The 18,566-nt window shown below is 50.0% G+C and overlaps 1 protein-coding gene and 1 long non-coding RNA gene across 4 annotated transcripts; one reads left to right on the top strand and one right to left on the bottom strand.

The window, feature by feature from the left end:
• Window positions 1-5,744: 5,744 nt before the first annotated feature.
• On the bottom strand, window positions 5,745-6,379 carry LOC114865044 (uncharacterized). The gene is made up of 2 exons (XR_003787467.2): window positions 5,969-6,379; window positions 5,745-5,871 (listed from the first exon to the last, which is right to left on the bottom strand). It is a non-coding gene; the product is annotated as an uncharacterized LOC114865044 (long non-coding RNA).
• A 3,223-nt stretch (window positions 6,380-9,602) lies between these two features.
• fgf18a (fibroblast growth factor 18a) lies at window positions 9,603-17,877 on the top strand. 3 transcript variants are annotated; one of them, XM_055512553.1, is made up of 5 exons: window positions 9,603-11,231; window positions 14,227-14,266; window positions 14,375-14,555; window positions 15,982-16,088; window positions 16,181-17,877. In XM_055512553.1, the coding sequence occupies exons 1-5, from the start codon at window positions 11,200-11,202 to the stop codon at window positions 16,448-16,450; spliced, it is 630 nt and encodes a 209-aa protein (XP_055368528.1). In that variant the 5' UTR covers window positions 9,603-11,199; the 3' UTR covers window positions 16,451-17,877. The 3 variants fall into 3 exon arrangements, with proteins under 3 accessions (XP_055368528.1, XP_029021895.1, XP_029021894.1); XM_029166062.3 differs by having other exon boundaries at window positions 9,612-11,231; window positions 14,378-14,555; window positions 16,178-17,877; XM_029166061.3 differs by having other exon boundaries at window positions 9,613-11,231; window positions 16,178-17,877.
• The last annotated feature ends 689 nt before the right edge of the window (window positions 17,878-18,566 follow it).

Raw genomic sequence — 18,566 nt, 5'->3', positions numbered from 1 at the left:
TCAACCTGCTTTCCATCTCATCTCCCGATCCTTCAAACTGTTTGTCTACTTTGGAAAACTGCTGTGAAAGTGATGTGGCCACTGTGATCCAACCTTAAAGCACTCGTGTGTGTCTGTGTGCTTAAAATATGCTGATGGTATGAACCATTAGTGTGTGTGTGTGTGTGTGTGTGTGTGTGTGTGTGTGTGTGTGTGTGTGTGTGTGTGTGTGTGTGTGTGTGTGTGTGTGTGTGTGTGTGTGTGTGTGCATAATGCATGCAATCTGTTTTACTGCTGGTGCACTGTGTGTACGGGTGCACGTGTCTGTGCACAGTGACCGCTCTTGAAGCTGAATCAAAGTGCTCTGCTTTCAATAAGAGTCACAATCAGCAAAGTGGCAGCAAGCAATGACATCACCGCAGCTGGGTCCCCAGCTGGAGCACAGAAAGGACTTTGGCAACGGTGTGTGTGTGTGAGTGAGTGAGTGAGTGTGTGTGGACAGAGTGTGAGTGAGTGTGTGTGTTTAACAGAGTCATAGTCCAGCGTATGCATAGTTTATTTGTAATATGCATATTTCATGGGATTCGTAAACTTTGTGGCAGAGTGAAAAGAAAGCAGGGTCATGCCAATGTTGAAACCTTTCTCACTGCGAGTGTGTGTGTGTGTGTGTGTGTGTGTGTGTGTGTGTGTGTGTGTGTGTGTGTGTGTGTGTGTGTGTGTGTGTGTGTGTGTGTGTGTGTGTGTGTGTGTGTGTGTGTGTGCGTGTGTGTGTGGTGGCATAAGTGAGATTTCCAACCTCAGTCGTCCCCATCAGTCTCTCTGCACATTCTGTGCCGTGTTTCTATTGGAGCAGAGCGTGCTGCGGTGAGAAAAGCAACAAAGTTTTCATCTGCCATTGATTAAGCCCATTGACGGTGGGGTCTGATGTCTTTTACACGTACTCCACACACACACTGACGTGCAGCTGCACTCACACGTTACACACACTCACACTGGCTCTCCATGAGCTGAACTGCTACCAAGACTACCACACAGTGACGGACACACCATCATCAAGACCCACGGCATTAGTGTGTGTGTGTGTGTGTGTGTGTGTGTGTGTGTGTGTGTGTGTGTGTGTGTGTGTGTGTGTGTGTGTGTGTGTGTGTGTGTGTGTGTGTGTGTGTGTGTGTGTGTGTGTGTTTGTGTTGGGTGTGAATGGATTTTCACACGCTAAGTCATGCAAGCCGGAAAATACTGATCATAAACTTCCAACCAGCATGAGCAACCGACAACCCCATATAGAGCCAATACACACACACACACACACGCAAACTGGAGGCACAAGCTACTGGCGTGGTTTACAAGCACGCACACAAACACACACACACCGTGAACTGCTTACTTAAGGACAAACCGCGCTTTCAAACACACACACGACAGCCACTGAAAGACACTGCTACTGAGCGCACCGCACATCCAGACACTCAGAACTTACTAAACAAACGTCTGATGTTGTCACTCTGGTATTTACCACTCCACCACTGTCATTTTAAAAGCCAGCCACACAACGGTGAATGTGTAAGCATTTTTGCCGTGTGGTGAAAGTACAGCTCATAATGTGACAACTAATGGTCAAAAACAGAGCGGGAGTTACTCGAATTCTACAGTGTTTATTTTTCAGTTTCACTAAGGAATAAATGGGAAACCTGAAAAACTTGAACAGCTGATGTTTTGACCGAGATGTTTTTTCTTATAAAACACACAAGCCCAAATGTCAGCGATGGGAACCGGAACCTCTCTGTCTCAGTATGGATGATTTAAACGAAAGTGAAGCAATTAAGTAAATGTTACTGTCACACGTGAAACTCAAAGACAAAGACAGGTGAAACTAGGGATCAAACAAAGGGAGTTTTTATCGTACAACGTTCCATGAGACACCAAAGCAGCCTCCGTGGGTTGAAGAATGCAGAGCGAGCTGCTCGTGCAGTGGTAGCGAGCGCTGTCTAACATCAGAATCCAAACCCCAGGTGTTTCACTGTGTGGGGATCTGCTGAAAGCGAAGGCCGCCGTGCATGATTCATATCATTTTCATGCTCTTCAGATCATCCACTGACCCCTTCCGCCCTCTGCGGAAGCATCTGCAGTTGATATGTTTCCCATTCATCAGGTATTCCACCGTCTTTAATTCCTCACTCGTCTCTATATGGAAAACGTCAATTATCAGTTTCATGTGAACCTTCCCAGAACTGTGTTTTCGAGCGAAGGGGAGCAGCTTCTCGCCACAATTAAAAGCGCGTTGGAATGCTCGTTTTACTTTGCTCAACACAAAAGCATTCGTCGTTTTTTCCCCCCCTGTTTTGATCATTCCATCCATTACGTTCTGTACTTGTTTGGGAATTAACAGCATAGTCTCCTAAGCTTCCTTTCACCTCGGCCACTTCAGATCTCAACAGATCATTAGATTCCAAAATGTTTCTTTCATCATAAAAATCACTTATTCCAATAGAGCTGAATGCAGACTATTGAGAGGCAGGGAATCATTCAGCCTAGTGCTTGCTAGCAGCTGTCACTACTTAATTTGTTCATCTTTTATTGAAAAAGGGAGTCGTAGCTCGCATGGCATTAAAAATAGAGCTTTCAAAGTTGGCTGCATTCATCACAGCCGTAGTTTAATCATCCCACGAAGCGAGTCTTAAACTACAGCCAGAGCAAAAAAATATTATCTGCATTATGAAATAAACTGTATGTGCATTGGCAGCGGGTTACTGGAGTTCGTTATCCTTTCAGCGGCAGGCTGCAGTGGAGTAAAAGTGAACAGAGAGCGCACAGCATCGCAGCAGAGCAGGAGAGCGAAGCCAACGGAGTCCCCGGGGAGCCGAGCGGCGATGAGGGACGGCTACCAGAGGCACCCAGCAACCGAGCAGCCAACGTCAGAAATGGAAAACACGCACGGGCCACACATACAACACACCTGTAGTGCACATGTACACAGTTTTTCCTTTGAGCACACGTACAAAGATTGAACACATAAATCCCTGCTTGTTATCATGAATAATCTCATATCTGCATGTTTCCTCTCATCTGTTTCCCAGTGCCTCCTGCTCCATCCCCTTCTGCTTCCTCGCAGCCCTGTCGCTCTCCTCAAGTGCTCGGGTCTGTCCAGCATCCTCTGACTCTGACTGCAGAGTCCTGCAAGGACGCGTTCCTTCTGGCTGCCGCTCCACATACATCACTATCAGGTCATCTGTCTGGGGCAAAGGCTACGGGTGAATGAGCATGGGTGGCATCAGATTCCTGTTTGAATCTTTATTGTGTCCCCGGCTCCTCTCAAACACACACACACACACACACACACACACACACACACACACACACTTCTGCACCATAATGACAAATGGAAGCAGGCAAAGGCAGGTGGGTTTACACGCTGCGAGAGGTAGAAAGCAGAAAGAGAGAAGGTGACAGAAGCCAACAGAGAAAGTGCAAGAAGGAAGGGTGAGAGGCGTGAGACAAAGAGGAAGAATGAGAGGAAAACGGAGAATAAAACAACAGGCGAAGTGGGAGAGAAAGGGAGAGGCAGAAAGCCTCTGGAGTTCTTTTTTGCTCCAGTGGGACAAAAGGTTACAGCATGACGGGGGTAGGTGTCAGGTGATGTGTGACAAGTCCAAATTAATGATGACATAATGGCAGGGGCCCAAATGGGGTCCAAACTGGGGGCTGACTGGGAGTGAGGGTGGGGGCAGACTGTGGCAACCAAGTCAATCTGGGCCATGCTGGGCCAGGCTACGCTGGGGCTGGGCAGCAGGAGGCTACCCTGCAGGCTCCTCCATATGGAACGTGTTAGCCTAGCGATGGCTAATGAAATGCAGGCTGACGTCAGGCGGACTCCCACCCATTGTTTTGCTGCTTAATTTGTTAAAATATTTGTTTTACAAATGAGGATTTTGTCATGACAGAGGACGATTAAGAGGCTGCAGAAGGTGAGCAAGAAGTGCTACAACAGCCTGATGTTGAGGAAGCGAATGGTGCGACGGCGCAGAGGCGTTAGCGCACTTAGCGTGTGCGCTAACGCAAGGAGGGCCAGGGCCTCGGCTGTCGAGGTGGGAGGTAGAGTGACCCGAGGACTAGTTTGGGTGGGTGCGCTGGGAAGGGAGGCGGTGCTGTCAGGAGCTTGGAGTATTTGTTAATTGCATTTGGATGTTTTTTAGCATAGACAAGAAATTATGCATTACTCACAACAACTTGTTTTACGAACACATCATTTAAGCTTCTCCTGCAGCTGGCTTTTTTATGCATCCTCATTTACACTCTCCCAGTAAGTGTTTTTTATAATTCCCCCTCCACTCTCTCTCTCTCTCTCTCTCTCTCTCTCTCTCTCTCTCTCGCTCTCCTTTCTCCTCCTGCAATTCCATTCACCCAGTTTCCAACTTGCAGAAATAGGCTCAGTGGACCAAGTTTAAGAATGCTTTTGTTATTCCAAAAGGACTTGTGCTGTAATTGACCACCACCTGGGCATCTGGCAGAAGTCACAGGGAGCAGGGGATGCAGAGGGAGGGAAGCTGTGGATGGAAAGAATGAAAGAAATGGCAAAACGGACACTCCGGGGAAGGAAGGGAAGCAAAGGATTCTGACAAGAAAAGAGGGGAGTTATAGAGAAAGAAGGGGAGATTAATGGAGGAGAGGGGGTGAATGATACGTGCGTGCTATGCCCCATTCTCTGTGTCTCCTACTCTCCCACACTGACATGTCAATTTGAAGGTGCTTTATTGGCATGAGTAATGATGGGAGGTGTTGCCAGGGTAATTACATAGCACATTAAAGGGTTTCATAAACATTACAGTTCCTCCTCTGCCCGGTGGCAAGGCCGAAGGGCCAGGGGAGAGGGAAGAGGGAGGCGGGAGCGGGAGCTGGGAGGATGTAAGAGTAAAGGGCACTCGATGGAGAGAAGGGGAAGGAAGAGAGAAGGGAGGAGTGGGGAAGAGACGAACAGAAAAGATGACAGGAGGGAAGGTTACCGTGCTCATGGATTCCATCGCCGAGCGCCTGAACATGAAACAGGAAGAAAAAAAAAAAAACAAGTCGGATCGGCGTCCAACACAAACCACAGCTGCGTTTCACATCAGTATGTGCACAGAACGTGTACACTTCTCCCTCCCTCTCTCTCACACACACACACTGCTTCACAGCTACACAACTCTGTTGACACAGCCTTTGCATCCACTTTGCATTGACCCGCCGTTTACACTGCGGCCACAGAAGCCGCACGCCCGTGTGTGTGTGTGTGTGTGTGTGTGTGTGTGTGTGTGTGTGTGTGTGTGTGTGTGTGTGTGTGTGTGTGTGTGTGTGTGTGTGTGTGTGTGTGTGTGCGCACAGTCTGTCACCGAGGGTCATGACACGCTCGCTCGACCGTCCATCCACCCGGTCGCATATTTACGCACAAGCTCGCTGGTCAGGAGCAATTAAGTGGTACATCCTCCCAGAGCGGGCTGAGCAGCTCCTGCCAGTCGCTCTGACAGCTCGCAGCGCCGCCCCCGCCCCACAATTGTCCCGCGTTTACCCCGCGGCGATGTAGGATATCGCCGCTAGGTTTAGTGCAGCTAAACGTCACATCGAATATTCACATGGTCTCTGTTATTGCTGATATTTATTTCTGCTTTGAGTTTAATTTTATTAGGCTCCTCAGAAGTTCTTGAATAGTTGGCCCATGTCGGAGGCTCTGTCACGACTTACTGATGATGCTGATATACGATCCAAGTCCGAGGGCGCCTTCCAAGTTTGATGTCTTTATGTCTCGGCGTGTTTTTTTACCCGCCACTTCATCAGCGCGAAGTGTCCAATGGTTCCTGCCAGATGGCACCGAGGTGAAGATGTGGCAGGGCTGTTGCTGGATTTAAGGAAAGCATTATGGATCTGCAAGGAACACATGTTTTGTGTTATTAGTTTGGCAAGCAGCGTGTTTGACAATGACAATAAACTCCAGAAGCCATTTACATAATGAAAGTCATACCGTGGATGCTCCCAGGAAGCAGGTGTAACGCGAAGCACCTACACAACCTGGACCCGCTGCGTGCGAAGGAACCCAGGTTCTGGTCCAGCAGCGACAGAACCAGCGGGAGTCGTCGTTGCTGAAACCGAGTCCAAAGAAGCGTCAAATCCCTCAACTCGAACGCGTCAAAGTAAAGTTATTCCGGCGCTTCAGCTGGTCCACGTGAAGAGAGAACAGCTGCAATGGATTGGGAGATGGAGGCGAGTAAACGTTCATATTCGCAGGATTAATCTTGCTAAGCGAAAGAAGGGAGCAGGCTGTGCACCACCAACATCGCTGCTAATAAAAACAATATTTGGCTTTTCTCTTCATCTCCACTGCAGCTCAGCAGCGTACAAATGGCTCGGCGCTAATTAATTCCTGCCCTTACTCAGTTGCAGCTGTCGATTCTCTCATCTCACAGACGGGGACAAGTGGCGAACAGGTTCCTATTTCAAAGCTCACCACACTGTACACATTCCTTGACTTTGCTTGGGCCCCCCTGTCATCAAAGGGCCTTTATTAAGTGTCTCATACATTTACACATTGGGGAACAGTTTAAACTTGGCCCGTGATTAACAGAGTGGGGATATCTATCCCAGAAACCAATGTTAGGCTGACATCTCAACATCTGATGCGAAGTTTAAGGTCTACGTCTGCAGGTATTAATCAAAGCCACACGCCTGTCTCCCCGCAGAGCTCCCACATATACACAGCCTTGCCTCACTGGTCCCTCCATCCATCCACACATATACAGCCCCTACCTTATAGAAACGCTAACTGGACACACTCCTCTGAAAAGTCCAGATCGGCACAGTGTGTCACCGAGATGATGGATTGCATTTATAGCAGTCAAAGTTTTCAAAATGTCCAACGCTTCACAGCACACAGCAGGGGGTAACACGGCCAGTCTGCTTGGTTTTTGGCTGCGTCCAGGAGCAGCTGTATCAAAGCCTGAACCTTCACAAACACCTTTACAGACACACACACACACACACACACACACACACACAGTATCCTGAGAGTCGACAACACTCTGCAGTAGGCTTTACTCCAGTCAACATAGTGTCCAGCTCACCACCTCCACGATGACCTTGGGGTCAGGCCAGGATGCCCTCATATAATGAAAGTGCTGTTTGGGGATTTGTTGGACTGTGATAGAGAAAGGGTAAACGCACGCAATGCACCCTGGGTCTTTGTCTGGGTCCTGATGGTATTGACGAGCGCTGATCGATGTTAATTGCTAGACAGAATGGCCATATTGACCAGGCTCCCTGGACGGAGAAGCCTGCAGGCCCGGTCAGAAAGAGAGAGTAAGTGAGACAGAGAAAAGGCTGCAGGGCCCAGACCTACAGCAGTTACAGGGCCCCACACACACACACACACACACACACACACACACACACACACACAAACTACTCTCATTCACTTTAATGAGTCGAGAAAGGAGCACAAAGACATAACGTCCATCAATGCCAAGTCTATTCAATGCAACAGAGGGTATATGCAGAAAATATGTGTCCTGGTGTGTGTCTCTTTGTGTGTGTTTGTGCACGTGGGAGAGCACACGCTTGTGATTTACAAATAATATGCTTGGCAAAGTTCTTCTCCTCCAAAGTAAAATGTTTTTGAGCATGAGGGATCAGGAAACGGGGCATTCATGTGTGTGTGTGAGTGTGTGTGTTTGTCGAGGATCAATAGGCAGGAGCTGCAGAGGGAAAGACATGGGCGATCAATATTCTGGCTGCAAACAGAGGGAGGGACAGAGTGAGCAGATAAAAAACAGCCGGAGAGATTAAAGGGACAGATAGTGAGACAAGGAAAGAGGAGGACGGCCTTGGTGTGTCTCATACTACTTTTCTCAAACTTTCCTATTTGAAGGTATTATGACAGTAAATGTTTCATTTTTCCTTTGAGCAGTATTCAGTTCTAATCCCGTCTTCCTTTCAGACAAACCATCACCGACTGTAGAAAAATAATGTTCAGTATTTGCAATGAGACTATGAGGATCTCAGCAGAAGGTTTTGTGTTTTCGTCCACATCCACATGTGTGAACATTCACAGTCCTGCTCCTATACTGTTAAATCAGTCATTGGTGAGTGTCTGCTCTTCTGCCATTGTACCAAGATGAGCCACAGCCAGTGTTCTGAGCCTTTCCATATGAGCGTTAGCGTACCAGATGGGCCCATACCTCATCACCAGTGTGTGGTTCAAATCCCTTCCCACAACATTTACACTTGTGTCCCTTGCAGGCCTGTGGTGAGCGATGAAAAAGCACCCAGACACAGGTGCAAAGGCAGAGAGAGCCAGTAGGAGGAACGAAGGCCAGAGGCTTGTCTATGGAGCATGACTGAAAAGGCATTCAACCACAGTACCCCTACCCAGCCCGCCTCAAACCTGTCCAGTTGTGTGAAAGTGTGTGTGTGTGTGCGCGCGCGTGCGATTTGAAAGTACAATGTTGAAAAGAATAAGTTTACATTTGGAGCCAAGATAACTGTCCCTGATGCATGAGGCCAGCCCCCTCCCTCTAGGACACACACACACACACACACACACACACACACACACACACACACACACACACACACACACACACACATTTACTCTCTTTCTCTCTATTGTGTGTGTGTGTGTGTGTGTGTGTGTGCGTGTGTGTGTGTGTGAATGAAAGGTATGGCAGGAGTGTTGTGTTGGCTTGGCTGACCGTCTGCGGCTGTGCGGTGGTGAGAGGGAGTTTTGGGAGCGCAGAGCGGGCGTTGCTGCCGAAATCCCTGAGAAATGTTCGTTTTGGATCCGTGTCCCTGCTTACATACCGCCCTCCCGACTGTCTCTCATTCTCCTTTTCATTTTCCCTCTTAAGGTTTAACTTAAAAGTTATGAAATGTGGAGTCAAAATACATTACTTGAATGCGTGGTTCTGTAGTGTGTGTGTGTGTGTGTGTGTGTGTGTGTGTGTGTGTGTGTGTGTGTGAGCGTACTGCCCTCCACCCTCCAACCTGAGGCCGGGGCCACTGAGGCTGCAGGGCTGGGGTTATCTTCAGGGGAGATAAAGTAGGGCAAGAAGTCCGCTCACTTAGAAGACAGACGTTCAGGGCAGGTGCTTTAGTTTCGTTGAGGGTTTTAGTTTAGTTTAGCAAAACTCTTGAAAAAAACTTATGAAATGTGTTTTTGAGCTGCGCCTCACTCCAATACATGTGCTTCCTAATTTTAGAAATATTAACAAAAAAGTGTAATCGGACCAAGGCAATAATGTAGACTAATCCGAAAAAGGGATTGGTCTGATTCTGGATTCTGGAAAATTATCCACGCAAGTTGCTTCGCATTGTAAACAAGTGAAATTATCTCACCTCGTTACCAGATGTTTTTCGCATAGAACGGAATACTTGTTAAAAGGGATATTTTCGCAGTGTACGTTTGGTCGGCATCACATAGCGACTGACTAATCCCATTTTGATCCAATAAGTGTGTGTGCGTGTGTGTGTGTGTGTGTGTGTGTGTGTGTGTGTGTGTGTGTGTGTGTGTGTGTGTGTGTGTGTGTGTGTGTGTGTGTGTGTGTGTGTGTGTGTAAGAGAGAGAGAGAGCGCGCGAGAGAGAAGGAAGAGAGAAAGGTGGGAGGGAGTGAACGGAGGAGGGAGGATTGATCCGCGTCTGTTAAAGTCTTGTTCTGGTTTTTCTTGGAGTGAGGTCCGTGCCTGCCGACGCGCCTCTCCCGTGCAGCCCCCCTCAACAGCAGCTTTTTATGGACGGACAACCTGGACTTTTCTGGGAGAGAGACGGATCTGCATAATACTGGCGAAGTGGATAAAAACGCACCGCTGGATTCTTTTCGCACTCTCTCCTGCGTCTGTGTGCATGAAACAGGGAGGCAGATATTAGTGCAGGAGGGACGGTGCAGGTCCCAGACTGGGAGGCGAACTGTCACTGTGATTTGGGGTAAACACGTTTTTCCTGCGCGCTTTTTGCAACTTCGACTCCTTCAGCAAACCCGGGGAGCTCGACTCGTCCCCTCTCCCTCAAAAGTCGAGCTCGTCTCGCTCTCAGAGCGAGCAGACTTTCTGTTTCCCCCTCCAGAGAAACTTTCTACGTCTAAAAAAAATAAATAAAAAGATCGGATTGCATTTTCCCCCTTCAAACATTTTGGAGGTGATGTCATCGTGCTGTGTTTTGGCTGGTATTGTGTCGAGAGGGCGCAGGGAGGATTACTGAAGCCAGCGGCAACCAGCGGCTCGGGCGAGCGGGGAAGTCCGGGAAATCAGGTGCAAAGTGCGGCTGTCATTTCCTCGCCGTGTCGCGGGTGGCTGAGTCCGCCACCCAGCCACAGCTGTTCCCATCCTCTCCAGCCACCCCTCCCTCCGTCGTCTTTCTTTCCCCTTTATTATCCCCTCCCATTCTCATTCAACACTCTCCATATACCCCTTTGAGCTGGACCGCTCCGGGACCTTATCGCCCTGTCTGTCTGACACTGTCGGCCGGTGTCACCTGAGGCTCAGAGCCGTCAAAGCATCGCGGGGGCGCAGAAATGACCGGGGCCACCGTGCGTTACCCTGCGCCCGCAGAACCACCGTCTCGCGCTCCAGCTCTCCGTTTGCTCCATCAGCCAGCCCAGGTAGCCCGTTCCCACCAGACGCCCACTCTGCTGTGCTGGGACTAGATCGACGCCTTGCTCCCGTGTGTGACAGGACGAACCATCGAGCGGCGTCCTTTTCATCTCACAGAGTGCACGGTTAATTCCGAGGCCGGGGGACCGTTGCGCATTGGATTACGCAGACGATTGCGCACGCACTGCATCTGTCCACGGGGGCTGAGCATCACCGCGAGGGTCAACAAGGTCGGTTGGAGTTGGTGATCTGTGACACGTGAGCGCGCTTTCACCTGTTCGTCTCCTCCACGGACACGCGCCGCGTTCGAATCCCGGCCCCTTCGCCGCCTCGGCGCGTCCGGACAGCTGTTGGAGGTTGCCCGGCGGTCACAGCGCCACAGTTCCGCCGCTCACACGCCTCGCCTCGCCTCGCCTCGCCTTTAACCACTTTTACCCACGGGAGGACCGGGAGACGCTGCCGCCGATGCCAACGGGAGTGTCCGCTGACCCTTTGACTCTGTTCAGCCTCCAGCTCATTCAAACCACAGAGGGGAACTCTGCGGACCGTCGGACTGGCTCAGACCAAGCGAGGAGACTGTCACTGGGCCAAATTCCATAGTGGAGGAGGGAAGCAATGCGGTCCCTTCTTTCCACGCTGACCGTCTTGTAAGTTACTTTTGTCACTTAATGGTTTGATAATGTAGCGGTCTCACCATCTGTTTACTCTATTATGTGACTGAGCCAAGCACAGATAAAGATGATGGAGAGGAAGGTTGCAGTGTCTAACAATTACATCACTCCTCATCAGTCCCCCTAGAAAACATGCCACGGAAGGCTCTGTTTTGATTGGCTGACGGTTCAGGGTCGCTGGGTCAGTCAGGGCTGTGTTAGCCATAAAACCTACCATAAACATCTCCATCCCCACTGTACTGACTTCAGGGTCGACCAAGCTGGCCGGCAGAAGGCCATTTTCCCCCCACACCGAGACGACGCGTCTTTTTTCCTATTGAAAATATTTCAGAAGTTGAGTCAAATAACACCAGCTTTATCTAGTGGAACAGGAAAATGATAAAGTGCCAAAGGCAAATCGAAAGAAGGAGGGTAAAGTTTCAGGGCGCTTGAGTTTGCCCATTCAAGGTGTGTCTTCTTAAAAGCGGAGGGATTTATTTTTCTTTCTTCGTGCCGGCTGTATTTCTCCCAGATGGCAGTCATCTCCAGATACTTCTCATTCCTCGCTCAACCTGGGCAGGGTGTGTGCTGCCGCTGTCTGACTTTCTCTCACACTCACTCCGCATACGGACCACATCTGCCCTGTTTCCACAGACTCACAAAAAAAAAAAAAAAAACAACAACAATGAATTAGTAATTGGGAGAATGACGCTGGGCCTGACAGACGGGAGCGGAGTCATTGTTTAGTCTGCTGCTTTTGGTTTAGCTCCACCAATCATCTCTCTTCGTTTCCTCCCTCACCACATCCGCTTCACTCCGGTAGCACGATGTTGTACCAGCTCCGTCGCCCGCGGCCTCTTCCCACGACAACCTGCTGCTGAGGCTTCGCAGGCCGTACGCTGGTGAGAGCCTCACGCCCACCGGTCTAACCGCCGCCGCGCGCGGCTGAAACCGCCACTCCGCTCCGCGTCCCAGCGGGCCGACCGCGCTCACCTCACGCTGGTGCCCGGCCCGCGGCGCCGGGGCCCGCGGGCCCGACCGCAGCCTCCGTGCGGCGGCTCCACTGGGACGCGGGTTTATGATGTCAGATCCCTGCTTGTGTTGGCGCGCGGCCAAGGCGCACCGGGCTTCCCCTCGCGCCGTGCCTCCTTCTGACTCCGCTCGCCCCAGCTTCTTACCCCCCCTCCTCCCCCCCGACCGGTCCTGTGCCCCTCTCTCCTCTCTCCCTCTCCTCCTCTCTGTGGCTGGCACAACGTGGAGTGTCTGTGGTTTTTGGGGGAGCGGGGGAATCCACCGCCGAGGCACTTTTCCTGCAGCGTCCTCGGCGGCGGCGCGGCTCCGGTGTTTTAACAGCTGAGGGTCCTCACAGTGCACGGGCGCTCGGGGGGTTTTCGGCTGCGCAGGCGAAACGCGCGCGCCGACGCGGGCCGATGTCAGAACGACGCACCAGCTGACGGAAAGAAGACGTTCAGAGAGTTTGCGCTGGTGTATATTATACAGTATGTACAGTGTATGCGAGTCAGAAGGCAGCAGCATGTGTTATGATGTGCATGAGCTGAAGCCCCTTCCTCCTCTTTCACGTTATTTATTTTTTTGTCTACTTCTCATGCCAGACCACACTCTGTGGTTATACTACTGTCTCTCATTTTGGCACTTTTTCCTCTCCTGCCTATGAAAGGTAACCTAACGCTTTTTTCGATCTTCTCTCCTCCGTGTCACATCTGTGCATCTGCTCTCGTTCTCTTCCATGCTCTGATTTTCATCTGCCTGGCTTCATCCCCTCCACAGCTCTGTGTACCTCTCAGTCGCCCGCTATCTCCTTCCCCCTGCAGTGCGTATGTCTTAGCTTTGGCCCAGCTGTCAGCTGCCTGCCCGTCCTGTATACACACATCTGCACATCTGTGTGCATGCCCATGACAGTGTGGAGGAGTCGCCCGGTTGAGCCTAAACATAAAGGAAGATTGGGAGGCAAGGAATGATAGGAAAAGGTAGAGTGGACGGAGAGGGTGAGATAAAGGAGAGAGTAGAGTCGAACAAAGGAGGGAGGGAGAGAGAGAGAGAGTCGTGCAGGAAGATAGCAAAAGATGAGGTGGGGAAAGACAAAATTCATAGAATTGCTTCTCAGCCCACACACTTGGTTCTGAACAGCGTCAAGTCTTCAGCCACTAAATTAGAGCAGTTCAACGAGTGCCAGAAGAGATTTGCGCAACAGATCACTCCCTCACTAAAGCTGTAAATAATATTTGATATATCCAAGGTCAAGGTCTAAACTTCAATTAAGCAGTGTAATAAAGTGTGAGGGATCTCAATTGTAACCATAACCAGCTGTTTTAATCATCACTGTGTCATCTTTAGATAGATAAGTAATAAGTTATAATACAAGGTTTCATCTTCATGTGGATATTAATTCTATGGTCTACACTATCGATACTAGTAGTTGCCAAACCATTTTCCCATAAATCATATTTCCATACATCTTGGTAGCGCATGTTCTCACTTATTCATAGAATTCCCAAATGGAACCACAGTCCACAGCGTTCCAAAGCCACATCACAGCAGCGTGTGCACCTGTAGCCCAGGCCAGCTGTCTACATACACAGAGCAGCCAAATAAGTCAGCCCAGTCGCTCAGATGTCCCAACCCAAACATGTTCTGGTCGTCTCGGCACGCCTGCCATCTCGCCACGGCCCAATCGGGTCATTTGGAGGCCAGATTGTGGGGTTGGCGAAAGTCAGGGATGGGTCAAAATGTGGCTTCAAAAGCACGGCAGCGTTACCATAAACGTCTGCTGATTCCTGGACATCCGTCCGTCCGTCTGTGCCGTCGCGATGGCAGCTGCGCGCCCAGTAATTGCCCGACGAGGGGAAAAGATTCTGCACCGACAGAGAAAAGAAGAAAGAAATGGAAATGGATGTGTCAGGCCCGACTCGTCCAACGGCTAATGGCGCTTACATTTTTTTCTAAGAATCTCATCTGTTCTTACTTTTTCCAGATGTATCCAGATGTTGCTGGTGATGTGCAATCCATTACAGGTGAGCACATGCATGGCGGCGAGCGCACGAGCCCCCGTTCCGTTTGTGTGCTTAAGCCCGTTGCTGCCGCGCAGCCGCGCGTGTTGACCCGCTCGCCTGTGCTCCCAGCAGGTCCTCGGCGTGGACGGCGTCAACTTCAGCGTGCACGTGGAAAACCAGACGCAGGTGCGGGACACCATGAGCCGACGACACCACCGGGTCTACCAGCTCTACAGCCGCACCAGCGGCAAACACGTCCAGGTGCTGGGGCGCCGGATCAGCGCCCGCGGGGAGGACGGAGATAAATATGGTAAGACAGAAAGACGCACGCACGCACGCACGCACGCACGCGCTCCAAACGCCCGCTCGCACCCGCTCCCCGGCTGCGAGTACAAAGGCTTAAAGGTTGACCAAGTGCACGCATGAGCGGAGACAGAATGCAGCCGAGCAAGGCGCGCTCACAAAAGCACACACACACGCCTCCCCGGGCTTTGGCACAGGGGCAGTGGAGCTTGTCTTGGAAGTACAAAGACCTCATCGACTGGCTGCCGACTCAATGATTCACGAGAGAGCAGGAGAAAGAGAAAGAGAAGGTGTCGGTGAAAAAAGTGCGAGTTAGAGGGAGAAGCCCAGCAGGTAGCGTGTCGGGCCGAGTGTTAGAAACTCATCTCCTTTATTGATCCCTCCATTGATTTCTCATCCTCCCCGTTGTCTCCGCTGGATTTAAAACAGCAGGCTTCCTCTCCCTCCCTCCATCCTTTAACACCCCCTCCGTCCATCCCCCCTCGCTCCCTCCTCCTTCCTCTCCACCTTCACTGTCTGTAATGGTGCTTAACCCGATCTTAAACCGCACACACACACAATCAATAGGTGGTGGAACGCCGCGGCACAAAGCAAGAGTTCACCGTTGTGCGTCGCACGTCTGCTTCATTCACAAACAAGCCGACGGTGGAATCTATTAAACAGGAGTGACCAGAAATAGAGAAAGGGGGAAGAAACAAATATAAGGTGGGGGCATAAAAGGTAAAAGCATGACGCTAAAGAGCAGAGGGGAGTTGGGGGAAGAGAGAGGAAGAGGCCGGGAGGGAGGGAGGTATTGATTTCTCTTGACCCCTTTGTTGACTAAGGTCATGTAGGAACCATTTTAGGGATTTATTTTTAAACAGGCACAAGCGCTCTCTGAAGATGTGCAGTTAGTGAAGCGGCGTTGCCTGGAAGGGCGCGTGTGCACGTGCACGTGCACGCGCCTCCGCACTCGCATCCTGTACCTGCAAACAGCAGCAGCGCAGGGCCGTCGTGGCGATCGCCCGCTCCCCCCGGACCACCGCGCTCCCTCCACTCCTGCCCGTTATCTTTTTACGAGGCCCAGTGCGCAACCATGCGTGTGTGACCGGCCTTATCTGACAACCATCTGTCCAACCACAGACATTTACATCTGTCTGTGATTTATCTGCACTTTTAATAGCAACTATGAATCCTTAAACTGTGATTCGGCGTGAAAGCTTTATCTGGTTTAAACACCAAATGTGATTTAACGCTCGCTGGTAATCTGTGCAACTATTGTCCCACCACTTGGCTCTGGGTCTGTTAGTGGAACCAGAGCAGCTATAAATTGCCGCCCCTGCTATCTGTGTGGCACAGCCCAATGAATCTGAGCAACTCCTTGACCACAACATGCTGCGTTTCTCTATGTGGGCTCTAATGTCTGTCTGTTCCTCTCTCTGTCCCTTCACAAGCCCAGCTTGTAGTGGAGGCCGACACCTTCGGTAGCCAGGTGAGAATCCGGGGCAAAGAGACCAACTTCTACCTGTGTATGAACCGTCGGGGAAAACTGGTGGGAAAGGTGAGGCGCCTGCTTTCCACGCGTGTTCATTAAATAAAGTTCATGAATTAAATTTTCTGACCAGCCTCTATGTGACCTGTGTCTCTCAGAAGGCGAGCAACCGCAGCGCCGACTGCGTCTTTGTGGAGAAGGTCCTGGAAAACCACTACACAGCTCTGATGTCGGCACGCTACTCAGACTGGTACGTGGGCTTCACTAAGAGGGGGCGTCCTCGGCGCGGACCCCACACGCTCCCCAACCAGCAAGACGTACACTTCATGAAGCGCTTCCCGCCTGGGGAGCAGCCCGACCTCACCACCCCCTTCCGCTTCACCACAGTCAGCAAGCGGGGCAAGAAGGTGCGGGCTACTGGCCCCCGCTAGTATTGGGAAATGCTAGCACCCACTGTCTTTTCATCCCAAGCCTTGACCTAAGCCTGCCAATGGCTAACCTAGTCATCCCTCTGCCGTGCTCGACCGAGTGCTTCTCTTTGTTGGGGCAAACATTGACCAAAAACTCAATGAATCATTCATGTGGTTTAGCTTTACACCTACTAATTTGCCACTACAGCTCTTTAGATAGTGATCATTCCTCTCAGTTTTAGTTTCCTTACTGGACCAACTGGACCATTGGACTGGTCAAATGGCTGGAGGCTCTATGGACCCGATTTGAGGAAACTTGAAGGGCAGCCACAAGCTCCACCAAGGCCTTTTATTCTACCGCTACAACCACCACAAGGCCTTTATATCTCTTGTTCTGGACCAGTCGGACAATGTGAAGTATGGGAATACAACTGGACCACACAGACAGAGGACGGAACGAGAGAGAGAGAGTGTGGGTGCTCAGCCTATGGATAAAAGGAAAGCAGGAATGAGGAGAGGAAAATCGCAGTACGGACAAAAGGGAAGGAATCATCTACAGACATCAGATGGACCAATAATGGACTATTGACATGTGACGCACTTATTTGTCTCACTGCTTAACTGGTGGGAACCTGTGGGACATTTGGACGAGTGAAAAGGATGGATGGCAAAAGGATGAATGAGGGAACGATCAAGTGACTTGCTGAATAAATCTGTTAGGATCTTGTAAGAAGAAGATGAGGAAATGTATGTGAGGATGTGTGTGCATGTGCGTCTGTGTGTGTGTGTGTGTGTCTGTTTGTTTGTGTGCCCAAGTACACCAACAACCATGAGTGAAGCTGGATCACGAGGGACTCTGGAAAGGGATCACCGGGTCCCTGCATAAAGCCGTGACAACTCACCGCAGGGACTGAAGCTTTAGAAACTGGAATGTATAAAAACCAAGCCGCACCAAAAACCACCAGCCAATCACAGGAAACCAAACCATCAAGCGACCAAAGACAACTGGAGACCTTCCTCACGGCTCCTCCCTGTGCCCTGCCTCCCCCAAGGACACAACGCCCTCAGCTTATAGCTGCAGATGGCGACAAGCGCAGGTGTGAGCGCGACTGGGAGACTGCCGCCCCATCACCATAGAAACGACCCAGGGGACGATGCTCCCATGCGATACCGTGGATACAGAATGCTGCTACCAGGACATTCAGTGGAACGAACCAAAGTCTCACGCATACACACAGGAGAAAAATATTAAAGGGAACAATTTATTGAAAGTATATATATATATATATATATATATATTATATATATATAAAAGAAAACAGAAACCCTAACTAAGCAATCCTACTATGGTGGTTACTATAATTATTACGATAAAATTATTTCATTTATTTATTTCAGCTCTGTGTGCAGCAGTCTTTCTCGACTCAGTAAACCTTACAGAAACATTTCCCACGTCTCCCAGGCTCTTTGAACTGATTCTCTTGTCTTATTGTCTGCAAGGGTCACCTAGAATTAGAAATAGATTTAAATTTACACGTTAGTGTTCAAACTGCAGAAGGGGGGGTGCATGAGTGGTTATTTGCTTTATTTAATTAATGGTAATTAATAGTGCCTCCTGCCACTGTTTCATCGGAGTTTGGTGGTTCTCACAGTTTCGTATATTTCTTAGTTGACTGATATATTTTTGATACCCGATAAACATGGTAACAGGATGCATCATAAAGCATCAGGTCATTTTGGATCCAATCACAAACCAAACTTACCCCGAAACAAACACTGTTAAATGACTTCCTTTAGTGTATATTATAGGCACAAACGCCAACAATGCTTTTTATAATTAACAGATGAATCACTACTTAGTAGCAGCCATGGCTTCAGCTATTAGAGAACATCTTTGAAAATGAGCTCTGGGCAAATATCGAGGGCCAACGGCAGACTATCATGCAGTGGCAAGAATTTCACTCTATTCCTCCAAGGAGGTATGAGAGTCACTATGAAGTTATGAAATTCTGCGTTTCCAAGAGCAATTCATCATACAGCCTTTCATACAAAGACTCTTTGATCAGTGTTTTTTTTAATAGAGGCGCAGCATTTAAAGGCTACAGCAGAACAGACTGTCAAGTTTTAATGCTTCTCC

This window comes from Betta splendens, chromosome 10 (assembly GCF_900634795.4).
Source record: "Betta splendens chromosome 10, fBetSpl5.4, whole genome shotgun sequence".
Classification (NCBI taxonomy): Eukaryota; Metazoa; Chordata; class Actinopteri; order Anabantiformes; family Osphronemidae; genus Betta; species Betta splendens.
Note: the sequence above shows the minus strand (reverse complement) of the source record. Positions and strands in the feature narration are given on the sequence as shown.